This window comes from Camelus bactrianus, chromosome 35, assembly GCF_048773025.1.
Source record: "Camelus bactrianus isolate YW-2024 breed Bactrian camel chromosome 35, ASM4877302v1, whole genome shotgun sequence".
Taxonomy (NCBI): Eukaryota; Metazoa; Chordata; class Mammalia; order Artiodactyla; family Camelidae; genus Camelus; species Camelus bactrianus.
The window spans coordinates 11,761,208-11,776,314 of record NC_133573.1 but is presented as its reverse complement, the minus strand read 5'-3'; the positions used below and the strand labels follow the sequence as shown (position 1 = coordinate 11,776,314).

Here is a 15,107-nt window from a genome sequence, read left to right as displayed (position 1 = left end):
TATATATTCTGGATATAAACTTGTTGTTGGAGATATAGATATAGATATATTTTTTTGCACCTCCGTTCCTCAATTGCTTGCTAATCTTGACTGTTTCCTGGACTATTTCTTTGACAGAGCTTCTCTAAATAAGGTTTTTGTAATGAATTCAGTATGCATTTCAAATCTTAGGTAACCTAACATCATCTTCTTTATTCCATTGTTTTAAATTCACTTTGAAAAATTGGAATAAGCATAAATATAGGACTGAAATTTGTATAGTTTCTGTGAAATATAAAAAGGTAATTTCATATTTTCCATGACTTTTACAGGTTTGCATGGATGTGTTTAAGAAATATATAAGAATCGATGAGCTGTGTTTGCTACAACGTGCAGGTATGAGACACTGGAATGATTACTATAAATTCATTAATGTGAGTGTTTCAAATAATGTGCTATGTCGTCTTAGAGTATGAAAGTAAATTCAGTACATTTAAGTTTGAAAACTGAATGCCTCAGAGTGGCTCTCTTGGTCTTAGGATTAATAGTAAGTTTGGCATTTTGGTTAGTAAAAAATTATAATCCACATAGCACTATAATTCCCTTATATACTAATATTTTCATGGTATAGAAATTTTATTTACAGAAAAGAGGATATTGTTAATTAGCTTAAAATCTTTCTGAAGGGATCTTTCAGAAACTGGATCTTCCCTACTTCTTTTCTCCATCCTTCTCTTTTTGCACTTATCCCTTATAGCCGATGCACCATCCATCATTCTGTGCAGTTCCCTAAACAGGCCAGGCTGCCTCTCTCTACCCAAGATGCCTTTCTTTCATCCCTTTTGCCCAAAGCAAAGACCTGTTCATCTTTCAAAGCTTAGTTATAGGAAATAGTATTACCTCCTCTATTAGGCCCTTATCTGACTCCATAGCCTCATCCCATTCTCTGCTCCCATCTCCCCCTACTGTATGATGAGCCCCAAGAGGAAGGGACCAAGCTTTATACTTGTCACCCAGACACAGCCATCAAAGCCACATAATACAGTAATAGAACACTTTAGCTTCATATTCATCTGCTTAAAATCTCATTTGGCTGAAAACAAAATCCCTGACAAGTTTGTTTTGCTGGTGATACTATGTCCCCAAGGATTAGAGGAAGCATCTGAGGAAGCTGGTAATCTGGACTTAATCCAGCTGTAACAAGGAGGAAGTAGTTGAGGTGTAAGTAATAGGAGCCTGTATAGGGAATATATCTGTCACCTGAGGGGTTGTGATAGTCAAGCAGAAGAAGCTACACATGATTAGATGTGGATGAACATTTATATTCCAGAAATAATTCCATAACATGAGATGTGGAAGAAAAGAGGGTGACATGGAAAAAATGCAAAAACTCCCAAAAATAGAATTCTGATTATATAAATATCCAATATGAGAATAGGAAAAATATATGTGAATTTAGTTTTAAAACAGCAAATACAGAAAACAAAAACCCATAGTGAAAAATAAATGCAGGAAGTTAACAAGAATCTGTGTGAATTATGTTTGATGTGAAAATAGAAACTTAGATTAGTGGAACAGATAGCTCAGAATAAACTCGACATTATGTAAAAAGATGTTTAGTGTTTAGAAGGACCATAGGGTTTGGGAAGGAAGGCTCATTTTATGAATGATGTTAGGGTAACTGGATAGCAACTTAGAAAGAGACTCTCAATACCACTGGTATAAGGTGTAGTTACAGAGAGCCCTCAGGAAACACCTAGTTCACAAGGGGAGGTACTGAGTGGGTGGGACTCCCCATTCCCCTCTGTATCCATGGGATCATTTTTGTCTGTTTATATTTGAATTTCCACATAAAATTCTTTTTCCAGAAGTTTTATGACTAAAAACATTTGAAAAACTACTACTGCTTAGAATACTTCAAAATGAATCAATATAATATATTGGTGATTCAGTAGGAAGAGTTAAGATTTTCTATCAGATTTTTTGGAAAGTTGATCATTTCTGTAGTTGAAAGTAACCAAGGGAAACACAAAAGATAGAGCTTTGATCATATAAATTTAAATGTAAAAAAGCTATTAGCTTCAAATATTTTAAATTTACCATTGGTGATATACACAACATATTCTAATTTTTAATAAGAAGAGTCCAGTTAGCTCTTTACAGAGGCATGAACATTATTTCCTCTTATGAGAATCAGAAAGAGATCTGGAGAGGAAAATCCAGTGTTACTGGTTCACCAGAATTGTGTACTGCTAATCAAATGAGAGAGTCGTTCTTATAAGTTAATTGAAGTGGCATTATGAATTGACAAAGCTTTTTAGAAAAACACTGTAGGAAGACGGCAGAGTAGGTAGCGCCAGGAATCTGTCTCTCCATCTAGACAACAGTTGCACTGGCAAAATCTGTCTGATATAATTACTTTGGAACTCTGGAGTCTGTTGAAGGCTTACAACTTCCGGGGGAAACCTTGAACAATAGGTTGTTAATTTCAGTCAATTTCTACTCTTAGCACGGCAGCAGCTACCCATCCCTTAGCCCCAGCCACGTGACAGGCAATTATGTCTCACCTCAATTGGTATTCAAAAAGCATTTGAGAAAATTCAACACCCTTTCATGATAAACAGACACACACACAAAAAAATAACCAGGAAGAAAAGGAAACTACTTCGACATTTAAAAAGCCATATGGGAAGAGCCCACACAAACACCATAGTTAATGGCAAAAGACTAGAAGCTTTTCCTCTAAGATCAGGAACAAGGCAAGGATGCCTGTTTTTACCACTTCTATTCAACATAGAAATGGAAGTTCTAGTGTGAGTAATTTAAAAAGGCAAAGAAATAAAACACATCCATTTTGGAAAGGAAGAATACATTATTTGTTTGCAGATGATATGACCTTGTATGTAGAAAATCCTAAAGATTCTGAAAAAAAAAAAAACCTGTTGGAGTTAGTAAATGAATTAAGCAAAATAACAGAATACAAAGTCAGCATGTGAAAATCAGTTGCATTTCTATACACTGAAAATGAACAATCTGAAAGGGAAATTACAAAAACAATTCCACTTATAATAGCATCAGAAAGAATGAAATGCTTAGGAATTAACTTAACCAAGGAGATGAAAAACTTGTACAATGAAACCTACAAAACATTGCTGAAAGAAAGAAGACATAAATTAAAGGAAAGACATACCATTTTCACAGGTTGGAAGGCTTAATATTGTTAAAATGTCATTATTTCCCAAAGTGGTCTGCAGATTCAATGCAATCCCTATTAAAAGCCCAGTAACCCAGTAGAAGTGAAAAACGCATCCTAAAACTCATGTGGTATCTCAAGGAATCCTGAAAAAATCTCAAAAAAGAACAAAACTGGAGAACTCATACTTCCTGACATGAAGACTTACTACAAAGCTACAGGAATCAAAACAGTGTGGTACTGGTATAAAGACAGACATATAAACCAATGGAATAGAATAGAGAGCCTAGATGTAAACCCTCACATATATGGTCAGATGATTTTTGACAAGGATGCCAAGACCATTCAATGGGGAAAGAATAGTTCTTTTTCAACAGAGGGTACTGAAAAAACTGGATATCCACATGCAAAAGAATAAAATTGGACCCTTATCTAACACTACTTACAAAAATTAATTCAAGATGGATTGAAGACCTTAATGTAAGACCTACAACAATAAAACTCTGAGAAGAAAACGTAAGGACAAAAATCACAACATTGGATTTGGCAGTGATTTATTGGGTATGACACCCAAGACAGGGGCAACAAAAGAAAAAAGTAGACAAATTGAACTTCATGGAAATTTAAAAATTTTGTGCATTAAGAGGCAAAATCAGCAAGGTAAAACAGCAGCCCATAGTATGGGAGAAAATATTTATAAATTGTTTATCTGGTAAGCAATTAATATCCAGAATATATAGAGAACCCCTAAAGCTCAACAGTAAAAAAAAAAAAAAAACCCACCAGATTCAAAAATAGGCATTTCTCCAAAAATATACACAGTTGCCTGATAAACATATAAAAAGACACTCAACATCACCAATCATTATGGAAATGCAGATCAAAACTACATTGAGATAACACTCACATCCGTTAGGATGACTACTATCAAAAAAACAAAAAACAAGTGTTAGTGAGGATGTGGAGAAATTGAAACCTTTGTACGCTGTGGACAGGAATGGTAAATAGTACAGACACTGTGGGAAAACAGTATGGCAATTCCTCAAAAAATTAAAAATAGAACTACTGTTTAATCCAGCAGTTTTCCTGAGTATATAGTTAACAGAATTGGCAGCAGGATCTCAAAAGATACTTGTGCAGCCTTGTGCTAATATTTATAGCAACTTTAGTCATGGTAGCTAAAATATGAAGCAATCCAAGTGTCCATTGAGAAACTGCTTTTGCAAAGGAAATTAATCAGTGTTATAATTTGTAGTAGAATGTTCATAATCATAAACTAGAATAAAAAATATCCCCGGGTCAATTTGTTGATGGAGTTAAAACAGCAAGAAGGGATGTGTGTCAAAATAGTCTGCAGCCATCTCCAAACAGGCCATTGCCTGAAGTCCCTGGGAGTGTGGCTCCCCAGGAGTTTGTATTGAGACCATGATGTATGAGGCAATTTGGTCCCAATTTTTGTGGATAGCATATGAGTTAGCTCCCAGTCAAGTGCCTAACAAGCCTGGTTGATATGTTATTGCCACTAACTTTGGCTTTAATTTATTTCTGTCAAGTATTTCTGATACTGGAAGTATACCTTTTAAGAAATTGAATTTATAGTATTCAATCTTTAAATGTAGAAAAATTGTCTAATTTAGGAAAGATGAATATCCTAAAAGCAGCAAATAATCTTAATATATATTTCTTCATTTTCAGTAAACATGTTTATGGAGTACTACAGAAAGTTTCCTCCGGGTATACACTTTGACTTACAAGTGCTAAATGACCTTCTAAATTCTTTACTCAAACATTATTTATTGAAAGAAATATTTCAGGTAGTGGACCTCAGCATAATGGTTAAAATGCTGGTAAGTAACTGAAAATGTATTTTTTTAATATTTTAAGTTAATTTCCCTGTTATATTTGTTTCTATAATTTAGCAGTTAAATTTCTGTGTTTGTTGAATATTTCCTAGAGAACACTTGTGTTTTTCAGCATAAACAAATTTGAGAAACTTAAGTGTACTGAAAGAAGACATGAAAATGAGTGTAATTTTTTTGTTTTATCCAGCCTGCTCTGAAAATATTACTAAAAATATTTGAGCTTGTGGCAACTACGAAATTAAGGAATGCTGTACCTGCTTTAATTGATATGTTTTGCAAGGTATGATTTTATTTTATCCCTTTTATTCTCTGATAGTGAATAACCAAGAAAATAATTATTTCTGCTTATATTCTTAAGTTGCCATTTATTCACATTCTTTATGCCAAGGAATTCTATTTTCAGAAATGTTCTTTTTCCCCTGAAATAGGGTTTATAAACAGACTCCAGTGACTTACAGGTCTTCACCTTAATTAAATAGTTCTAAGCATGCCAGGTGACTTCTTTCAGATTCATGAACTATCCTCATCTCTACTCCTTAAGGATAATTAAAATTTTCTTTTTCAAAAAGATTTGAAGTCATTTATAACAAAAATATATACACAAATCACTGTATAAAAAGAAAATAATTACCGAAGTGGATTGATAAAAATATGGTGGCAAGGAGTTAATTTTATATTTAGCATTAAACAAAAAGAAAAACAAGGATTTTGCTGGCATTTTAAAAGTATATTAAAATTTTTTCTTCTGTTGAATATTTTCTGGTATTTGGTACTACCCAGCCATTCATTTCAGAATAGCCTAATAGTGAGAAAACATCCCACTTCCTGCCCGTTTTCCTTAGGAAGCAACATTGGAACCACTCTAGCAGTTGAACAAATATTTCAGTGAATACCTTTAGTTCCACATTACAAAACTTGATAAAAATACTTTCCTGGAAGTGTTTCAAATCAGAAATTACTCAGACTTCCCAGTTACATAATAAATGAGACACAGGGATGAAATGTACAGCATGGGAATACAGTGAAGAATAACGTGGTATCTTTGTATGGTGCCAGACGATAACTGGACTCATCATGGTGATCAAGTTTTGTAATGTATGGAAATACCAAATGTCATGCACCAGGAACCAACATAGTGTTGTAGGTCAATTATACTTCAGAAAACAAACCCAGAAAAAGAGATCTTGTTTGTGGTTACCAGAGGCAACAGGGTGGGGAGTGGGAATTGGATGAAGGTGGTCAAAAGGTACAAACTTCCAGTTATAAGATAAATAGGTGCTAGGGATGTAATGTACAACACGATAAATGTAATTAACACTGCTGTATGTCATATGTGAAAGGTGTTAAAAGAGTAAATTCTAAGAGTTTTCATCACAAGGGAAATTATTCTTTTCTTTTTCTTTTATTTTGTATCTATATGAGATGATGGCTTTTCACTAAAGTTATTATAATATTTTCATGATGTGTGTAAGTCAAATCATTATGCTATGCACCTTAAACTTACACAGTGCTGTATGTCAGTTATATCTCAATAAAACTGGTAGATAGATAAATTAAAATTCTTTTTAAGTTGTTACTAATCACCTATAGTAGTTGTAAAACCTCAATTTGATACTTCTCAGAAATTTTACCATCAGGAATACAGTATAAGTGCTATACTTACTAAAAGACAGAATGAGTACCCAACAAAAGGAGATACTACTGATAAAGTAGTTGAGATACTTTGGAGAAAGGAAGAATATTCAAGTTTGAATTCAAAAGTATTATTTTCATTTTTGCTTTAAATTCTTGAAATAAGGTATCTTACTGTGGTTCTCAAATATTTGAAGAAAAATACACTTAAGATTTTTTGAAATGAATTTTAATTCTATTTGTCTTCATGTTTCACTTCTCCCATCAGTCTTAGTTTTTTCACACATATTGGTTTCAACGCTTTCATGCTTTTCCAAGAATGACTACTTTTTTCTCTGTTCTGCAGCTTGTTGAAGCTGGGATGGTACTTGACCCAGAAGACTTCAGCTATATCGTTAAGTGTTTATACCAAGTACAGGCTTCCAAGCAAGAAATAAATGTAGTTCTGGAAATGAAATCCAGGTAAGAAAAATCATTATAATTAAGGCTAAAATATATGTGTTTTGGTGAGGACTTAAAAAGGATGAAAACAAAGCACTTATGTTCATGTGCCCAAACATCTAGATATTTGCCCACCCTAATCCTTCTCCCTCCCTTGGCTGTGGCCTGGCCCCACTGTCATCCGCTGCCTCTAGCCAACCCTCCTGTCCTGCCTCACCAAATCTTTTTTCAGTGCCTGATTTCATCTCAGTGCCTGGCAGATCAAATGTAAAAGAAGTTTGTCTTGCTGTTTCACAGCTTACATAATTCTACTTAATGCACTCTCTTGTATGTATACAGATTACCTTAATCCTTCTTTCTGTTTCATTCATGTGTTGTCATGTTAGCTGAATACACTATTTTAATGCCCCTCCTTCATTCTTTCTCTCACTTGTTCACCTTTAAAAAAAATACTGAGTTATAAGAGTAGTATCATAGTATACCTGCATTGAGAAAAAGAAAAGCCATGAAATGAATTTTATAAAAAAATTTATTAAATTGTCACATACGTAGAGAAAAGTATACTAATTTTAAATATTTAGATGAACCACGACTTTTTTTCCCTATTTTTAAAGCCTTTTTATTGAAGCATAACACAGACTTGAAAAGTACACAAACCTAACACGTACAGCTCAATGAATTTTCTTATTTCGGGAAATTGAATATAATTCTCTGTGCTATACAGTAGAACCATAACTTTTTAATGAAATCAAATTTGATAAAGTGCAAATGGTAGCAGCCACCAAAGTCCTTGAGAATGCCCCGAAAGCTCCTTCACAGGAGCTCCCACGGTTGTTTTTACCTCATTTCTCATTATCTTCTAATACAGAGGTTTCCAAATTTTCTTGGTTCATAGTGTCCAGAGGCCAAAAGGATCCCATTAACAGTATCATTTATTAAATATTTAGATCCAAGCAAGTTAATAGTTGTTTGACAGTGTCTGTCAGATGTCGCTTGAAAACATGAAATAACCTGAGGAGCCCCTGTGAGTTTGCGCTAGTGCCCTGGGCGCCATGTGCAGCTAGGGACCCGCAGCTCTGCGTGCTGCCGCTTTCCTTCCAGCCGCAGCGTTGAAGGCACAGTTGAGTTCTTCAAGTTCTATGATTCCTTTAACTAGTGATAATTAATAGTCTTTATTTTGCCTATTAATTATGACAGTTTTATCTAATTTGGCTTAAATATCATGACAGTTATGTCCAAAATTATGACAATTTATTTGACATTCCCTGATTTTGGAAATTGTATCCTTATACACTCTGCCCATTCCTATGTGCCTATTTTAAAGCAATTATATAGTATTTTTTAGGATGTATTAACATTGGTGACCAATTTAATGAAGGAGAAAATAGAAAAATAACTGTAGATAGTTAAGGGGTGTTGATGGTTGGGAATGTGGACCCAGCCCCAGGGCATATGGGAAAAAATTAGTATTTATTATTTTATATTTAAATTTTCCTTATATTCTTTAAAATAATTATCCTTGTCTAGACAAGGAAAATGAATTTTAATGGTTATTCTTAGTTTGATTTTGATTATAGTTTTTAATTAGCTAGTTTATAGTTCATTTGAAAGGCTTTTACTTTCAGTAGATAAGGCTACTACGAAGAATTCTAACATTTATATGCAAGAAATCAGTGAGAATTTAGGTGTGTATATAATCTAGGAAATTTGTCAACATACATTTAATGACTTAATTGTATTTTGAAATAATCTTAGATTTACAGAAATATTACAAAAATTAGTGTAGAGAATTCCCATGTACCCTTCATCTGTTATGTTCATGTTAACATCTTACATAATAATAGAACCGTGATCAAAACCAGGAAGTTAATTTTGGTATGAGTCCACTAACTCGCTGCAGCTCTCATGGTATCAGAGTATGGTGTGCATGGTTCAACATGTTGTATTACTGGCTAAGTTAACCTTGACCACTTAATTAAAAAGATTATCTGCCAAGCAAGTTTCTACACTGTAAAGTTACTCTTTGTCCTACTGTGATTAATAAATATCTCAGGGAAGAGACTTTAGCATTATGTATTACTCCATTTCTTCTCAAAACATCGTACATTAATTTTACTATTCTTCAGTGGGTCTTTACTACAAGTTTATACTATGATATTTTCCACATTTTTTTCTACATTTATTAATTGGAATTTTTCAGTAAAGAACAGCTGTTCCTTCTCTATTTATTGTTCAGTAATTTATATCAGTATGAACTCACGGCTATTTATTTTATTCTATAGGTTATTTGTGATCTAATTCTGTCATTATTTATTTTGTTGCTCATGTTGTTCCAAATTTGACCTTTGGGAATTCCTTCAGGTTGGTCCCATCCTTTCATCATGTTTTCTTTATCTTTCCACTACTTTCTTGTTATTTCAGCCACAAAGTTAAGTCTCATCTTCTCTTTTCCCTGCCCCAACATTAGCAACCAACACTCCTCTGAGGAGCTCTGGTTCCTTTTATTAGAGAACAGTATTTAAAAACCAAGATCTGAATGTGTTCATTGCTCCTAGAGTGTCATGGCAGTTACAGTGTCCTTGCAGCCAGGTCTTCTGAGTGGACAGGGCTAGGAAATATATACATATGTATACAAAACATACATACACACAAGATACATATTTATTTCTCTTATATTTATGTACATTAGAAGAAACATGAGTATATACTGATAGCTTGATTCTAATCTGACACTATATGTTTATTTTAGCCTTCTCTTTTTCTTATTTATAAATTCTTTCTCTAACAGTGAGAAACCTGACTCTTATTACCTGCAATATGTTTGTTCATTTATTGTTTTGCTATCCATATAAAGTAGTTTCAGAACTGCTAACCCATATCTGTATGGGAAAAAAAAATCTACCTAGAGTACATTATTAGTATAAAGATATTACAGTATTCAGCCAAAATATTGTTTCCTAAGTTGCTTGGATTAGTTCTTTTTTCCCTACACCCATTCACTGTGGTTATTCATTTGTAGTCCATTTAGGTTTATTTGCTTTTTAAAAATTTTTTTAATTTGTTTTGCTTATTTATTTGGGAGAGGAGGTAACTAAGTTTATTTATTTACTTATTTATTTTAACAGAGGTACTGGGGATTGAACCCAGGACCTTGTGCATGCTAGGCATGCACTCTACCACTGAACTATACCCTGCCCCTAGGTTTATTTGCTTTTGTTTGTATTATGTTTTGAGTTATCCCACATCCTAGCCAGTTTGAATTATTTAGGGAAGTATGTGAAACATTACTATTTGTTCCAACAGTCAAAGCTCTACTAAAAAGCGCAATGACAAGTGTTGCTCCCCCTTATTCCTACTCTGCCATTTCCATTTCCTTCTTTCCGTCCCTTTTCTACCTACCTACTGAAGGTAACCAGTCTTTCAGTTTCTGGGGTTATCCTTCTTATAATGAGCAGATATGTATGTATTTTTTTGTATCTAACTCTTTACTGCATGAAGTGTAGCATATACTAAATACTCTTTCAGCTTTGTTTTTTTCCCTCAAGCAGTATATCCTGGAAATCAATCCAAATCAGTTCATAGAGAATTTTGTCCTTCTTTTATAACTGAAAATACTCCATTGTATAGATTTATACAATACACAAATTATACTTCAGATTATTCAATCAGTGTATGGGTATTTAAGTTGTGCCTAATATTTTGTAATTAAAACCAATGCTGCTGCTCTTGGATTGGAAGAATTAATATTGTTAAAATGGCCATACTACCCAAAGCAATCTACAGATTTAATGTAGTTCCTGTCAAATTACCCATGACATTTTTCACAGAACTTGAACAAATAGTCCTAAAATTTATACGGAACCATAAAAGGCCCAGAATTGCCAAAGCAGTGCTGAGGAAAAAGACCAAAGCTGGAGGCATAACCCTCCCAGACTTAAAACAATACTACAAAGCTACAGTAATCAAAACAGCAATTTTGGATCAAATTGAACTGCTTTCTTACATCATATACAAAAATAAACTCAGATGGTTTAAAGACCTAAATATAAGACATGACACCATAAAACTCCTGGGAGAGAATATAGGCAAAACAATTTCTGACATAAATTGTACCAATGTTTTCTTAGCTCAGTCTCCCAAAGCAAAAGAAATAAAAGCAAAAATAAACAAATGGGACCTGATCAAACTTAAAAGCTTTTGCACCTCAAAGAAAACCATAAAACAAACAAAAAGACAAGCTACAGACTGGAAGAAAATATTTACAAACAATGTGACTGACAGGAGGTTAATTTCCAAAATATACAAACAGCTCATACAACTCAATATTAAAAAAACAAACAACCCTATCAAAAAATGGGCAGAATACCTACATACATACTTCTCCAAAGAAGACATTCAGATGGTCAGTAGACACATGAAAAGATGATCCACCTTGGTAATTACCAGAGATATGCAAATCAAAACTACAATGTGGTGTCACCTCACACCAGTCAGAATGGCCATCATCAAAAAGTCTACAAATAATAAAGGCTGGAGAGGGTGTGGAGAAAAGGGAACCCTCCTGCACTGTTGGTGGGAATATAAACTGCTACAGCCACTACGGAGAACACTATGGAGATTCGCTAAAAAAACTAAAAATAGAGTTACTGTATGAACCAGCAGTCCCCCTTCTGGGCATATATCTGGAAAAGACAGACTCTAATTTGAAAAGACACATGCACCCCAATGTTCATAGCAGCACTATTTACAATAGTCAAGATATGGAGCAACTTAGTGTCCATCAAAAGATGAATAGATAAAAATTAGGAACTTGTCCTTTTTTAATGCTCTGGAATAATTATAAAGCATTAGAAGTAACTATCAAAATTGGCCCCATAGTTGGCTGTTATACAATATTCTTAGTTTAATGGCACCCTCTCCTTTCCCCCCCTTTTCTTATCTTCCAAGTTGCCAAAGGGTGCCTCTCCATTCATTTTTGTCTTTTATCTTTCCCAGAAGCTATGCATTTCACAGATTGTGCCTTTAAATCATACAAACTTTTAAGTTCCTTCTGTGTGTTTTGTGTTCTCATCTACCCAGACACTTTTTTCTTAGCATTTTCAAACTTAGGACTTTGTGATGGTAATTCTTAATCAATGTTAAGTCCCTTTACTAGTTCACATTTTTGGTTTGTTTTGGTCAGTCTTTGCTTGCCACAACTCTTTGTGGAACAGTGAGGATGGAGTGGGAGCAGTAGAGGTCAAGGGCTCATATTAATATTTTTTTCCTCTCTTTATTCACAGTTGTTTTGAAGTTTTGACATCCTCAAGTTAGGCTAACGTATGGTTTCCAGTGGAATTTGCTTTTTCCTTGTTGCCTGTCATTTGGGAGGAAGTAGTATGAGTTACATATCTGTGCAGTTGCCATTTTCTTCAACATTGAAAATTTTTGTAGTATATTACTGTTTCTCCAGTGTCAGGCATAAATTATAAAACAAATGAATTAGGAGCAACAGTGATTTTTTTTGGGAGGTCAACATAATTAACTGTTTTCTATTGTTAAAGGTTACAGATGAGGCAATTTAAGGAGAACTGGAAGTATGATTTAGAGTCAGCCTTGAATGAAATAGAGGTATGATACTTATTAAATAAGTTAATGGAATCTCTGAAAAACAATAACAACAAAGAAGCTTGGAATAGTAACTCAACTTTAGAAAAAGTTTTAGAAATGTGGCTATATAGGGAAGAAAAGAAAGTTTTATTTTCTTACTAGTTAATGCTTTGAAATGCAAACATAATTTTTAGAGTTGTGAACTATTCTAAAAATAATTGTAGAAGTTGTTCAGTTTAAAATTAACTTACTTTAAGGTGTAATAATCTGTAGCTTAGCCTTTAATTCTTGTCACTGGGCAGACTCACTCAGTGCACAAGTTGGCTTTCTTGTCATGGTCCGTGCATGGCTGCAGGATGTGACCTGACTGAGTAAAGCCAAGGTCACGAACACTCTCCAAGCACTTAACGTCTGAATAAGAGATAGAGGACTTTAAGGATGATTTTACTTTTTAATTTAAGATCACTTTTGTACTCATGCTAGTAATTGTTGGTCTAGTCTAACTTAGTATTTACACCCTTTAAACAGTTTTTGTTGCTGTGGGAAACTTCCTTAGTTTAGAAGACAATAGGAAGACAGTAAGTTTACTGAAATTTACTTTGTAGCCCCTTTTGTAGAAGAAGTATAATGCTCAAGATGATGTGTGGATCCCAAATCATAAACGGCCCAATAACTGTAAAATGCAGTCTCTAAAAGTAGTAAAATAACCCATTGCTGTGGAGGCAGCTCAAATCTTGCTGCTAATCATCTGTTTTCCACAAAATCTATCTTCAGTATCTTATTCAGGTTTGGAGGTGACATCATGAAGTACATTAGGACCTAGATACTTAAAACAAGTGTACACTGACATCTGGAACTTGCGGAGGTTTTGCTATCGTCAGATTGTACAGTAATATGTTATTGATGTTGTAGCAATTGTTAGTAAGTTTATAAGATTTGCAGAGATTATGTCTAATTAATTTCTATTTATCTGATGCCTGCATGTGCCTACCCCATAATATATTTGCATAAATGAAAGCTTGCATTTGTTTTGTTTTGTTTTTAATAATTCTCATAGTGTTATAAAGAAAAAGGTGACTGGACCAAATTGGGAAATTTATACATAAACATAAAAATAGGCTGTGAAAAATTTGCAGATTTGCAGAAATTTTGCACTTGTATTGCTGAAACACTAACAAAAGACTGTGAAGAAGAGAGACCAGGTGTTCCATTTTGTGAATTTGCTGAAACAGGTAAATGTCAGTGTTTTGATCTGAGTATTGTGTGTTAGTGTGTTACAGTGTTCTTTCTGATTGATTGATTGAGTAACCAATACGATGTTCTTAGCATATAAAGCTCTTAATATTCTCCATGTTGGGGATAAGTTGACATTGCAAGTTTTAGATACTTTCCCTTCTCTTTATAAGTTTTTCCATCTATTAATTGTTAAATTAGATTATAATGATATAAGGTCAATGTAAAATCAGATATTTCATGTCTTTATTTTTCATTCATATTGGTAAAACTATTACTAGCAAATTATAGTGAAGCATCTAAATTTTTGAATCATTAAGTTGTTACTATCTTCACTATTACAAGTCAACAAAATTCGTATTTTTTTAGACCTTTTTTTTTTTCCCACATGAGCTCTTCACAGCTATATTCTCTGTCAGAGTCAGCAAACTTTATCTGTAAAGGACCGGATAGTAAGTATCGTAGGCTTTGTACATGTGACATATAATCTGTGTCACATAATTTTCTTTCTGAACAATCCTTTAAAAATAAAAGAACTGTTCTTACTGGTTCACAGGCTACACAAAAATGGGCCACAGGACAGATTTGGCCCATGAGCTAGAGTTTGCTGACTCCTGGTCTTTGTGGTAGTGTCACTAATTCCATACTAAATTTGCCTTTTCCTTCATTCTAAGTGACTCTCACTTTCTTTCATACACCTACTTTGTGTTTCAGTTAGCAAAGATCCACAAAACAATGAAGCAGATGAAACTTTGCTGGGAAGAATCGGAATCAGTGCTATGTACTTCTATCACAAGCTGTTGCAGTGGTCCAAGGTACTTCATTAAATTTTCATTTTGGCTTGGTTTATAGAAAGTTAGTTTTAAAATTTTGAACAGAATATGGATTAATCCTGCAAATTAGGAATTTGCTCATAATCATTGCAGGTGGCAAATTGAGACCCAGACACTAAGTGAATTATTTGGTGGTAAATCAGGCAAGTGTGAAAAGGAGGTGGCAGGAGACGGGCTACTATGAAGAAGCTCAGTATCGGGAACACTGAGGAAGCTGTGCTAAATATCGTATTTATTTGAAGCACCTTTTAATTCAGAATTTATTTTGCCAGCTCCTGAGTATTGGTAGCATTATAATTTTGGAAGACCTTTCTTAAGATGAACCCAGGATTGACACAACATTGT

The 15,107-nt window shown here is 33.9% G+C and overlaps 1 protein-coding gene across 2 annotated transcripts in view; it reads left to right on the top strand.

Moving 5' to 3' along the window:
* Positions 1 to 15,107, top strand: part of LOC105071880 (protein TOPAZ1-like) — a 54,397-nt gene that overhangs the window by 22,501 nt on the left and 16,789 nt on the right. For both annotated transcript variants that reach the window (XM_074358232.1, XM_074358231.1), the window contains exons 9-15: positions 312 to 375; positions 4,868 to 5,019; positions 5,222 to 5,314; positions 7,013 to 7,128; positions 12,651 to 12,717; positions 13,754 to 13,928; positions 14,644 to 14,744. In XM_074358232.1, the coding sequence (XP_074214333.1) occupies positions 312 to 375; positions 4,868 to 5,019; positions 5,222 to 5,314; positions 7,013 to 7,128; positions 12,651 to 12,717; positions 13,754 to 13,928; positions 14,644 to 14,744 (768 nt within the window). The remainder of the gene's footprint in view (positions 1 to 311; positions 376 to 4,867; positions 5,020 to 5,221; positions 5,315 to 7,012; positions 7,129 to 12,650; positions 12,718 to 13,753; positions 13,929 to 14,643; positions 14,745 to 15,107) is intronic.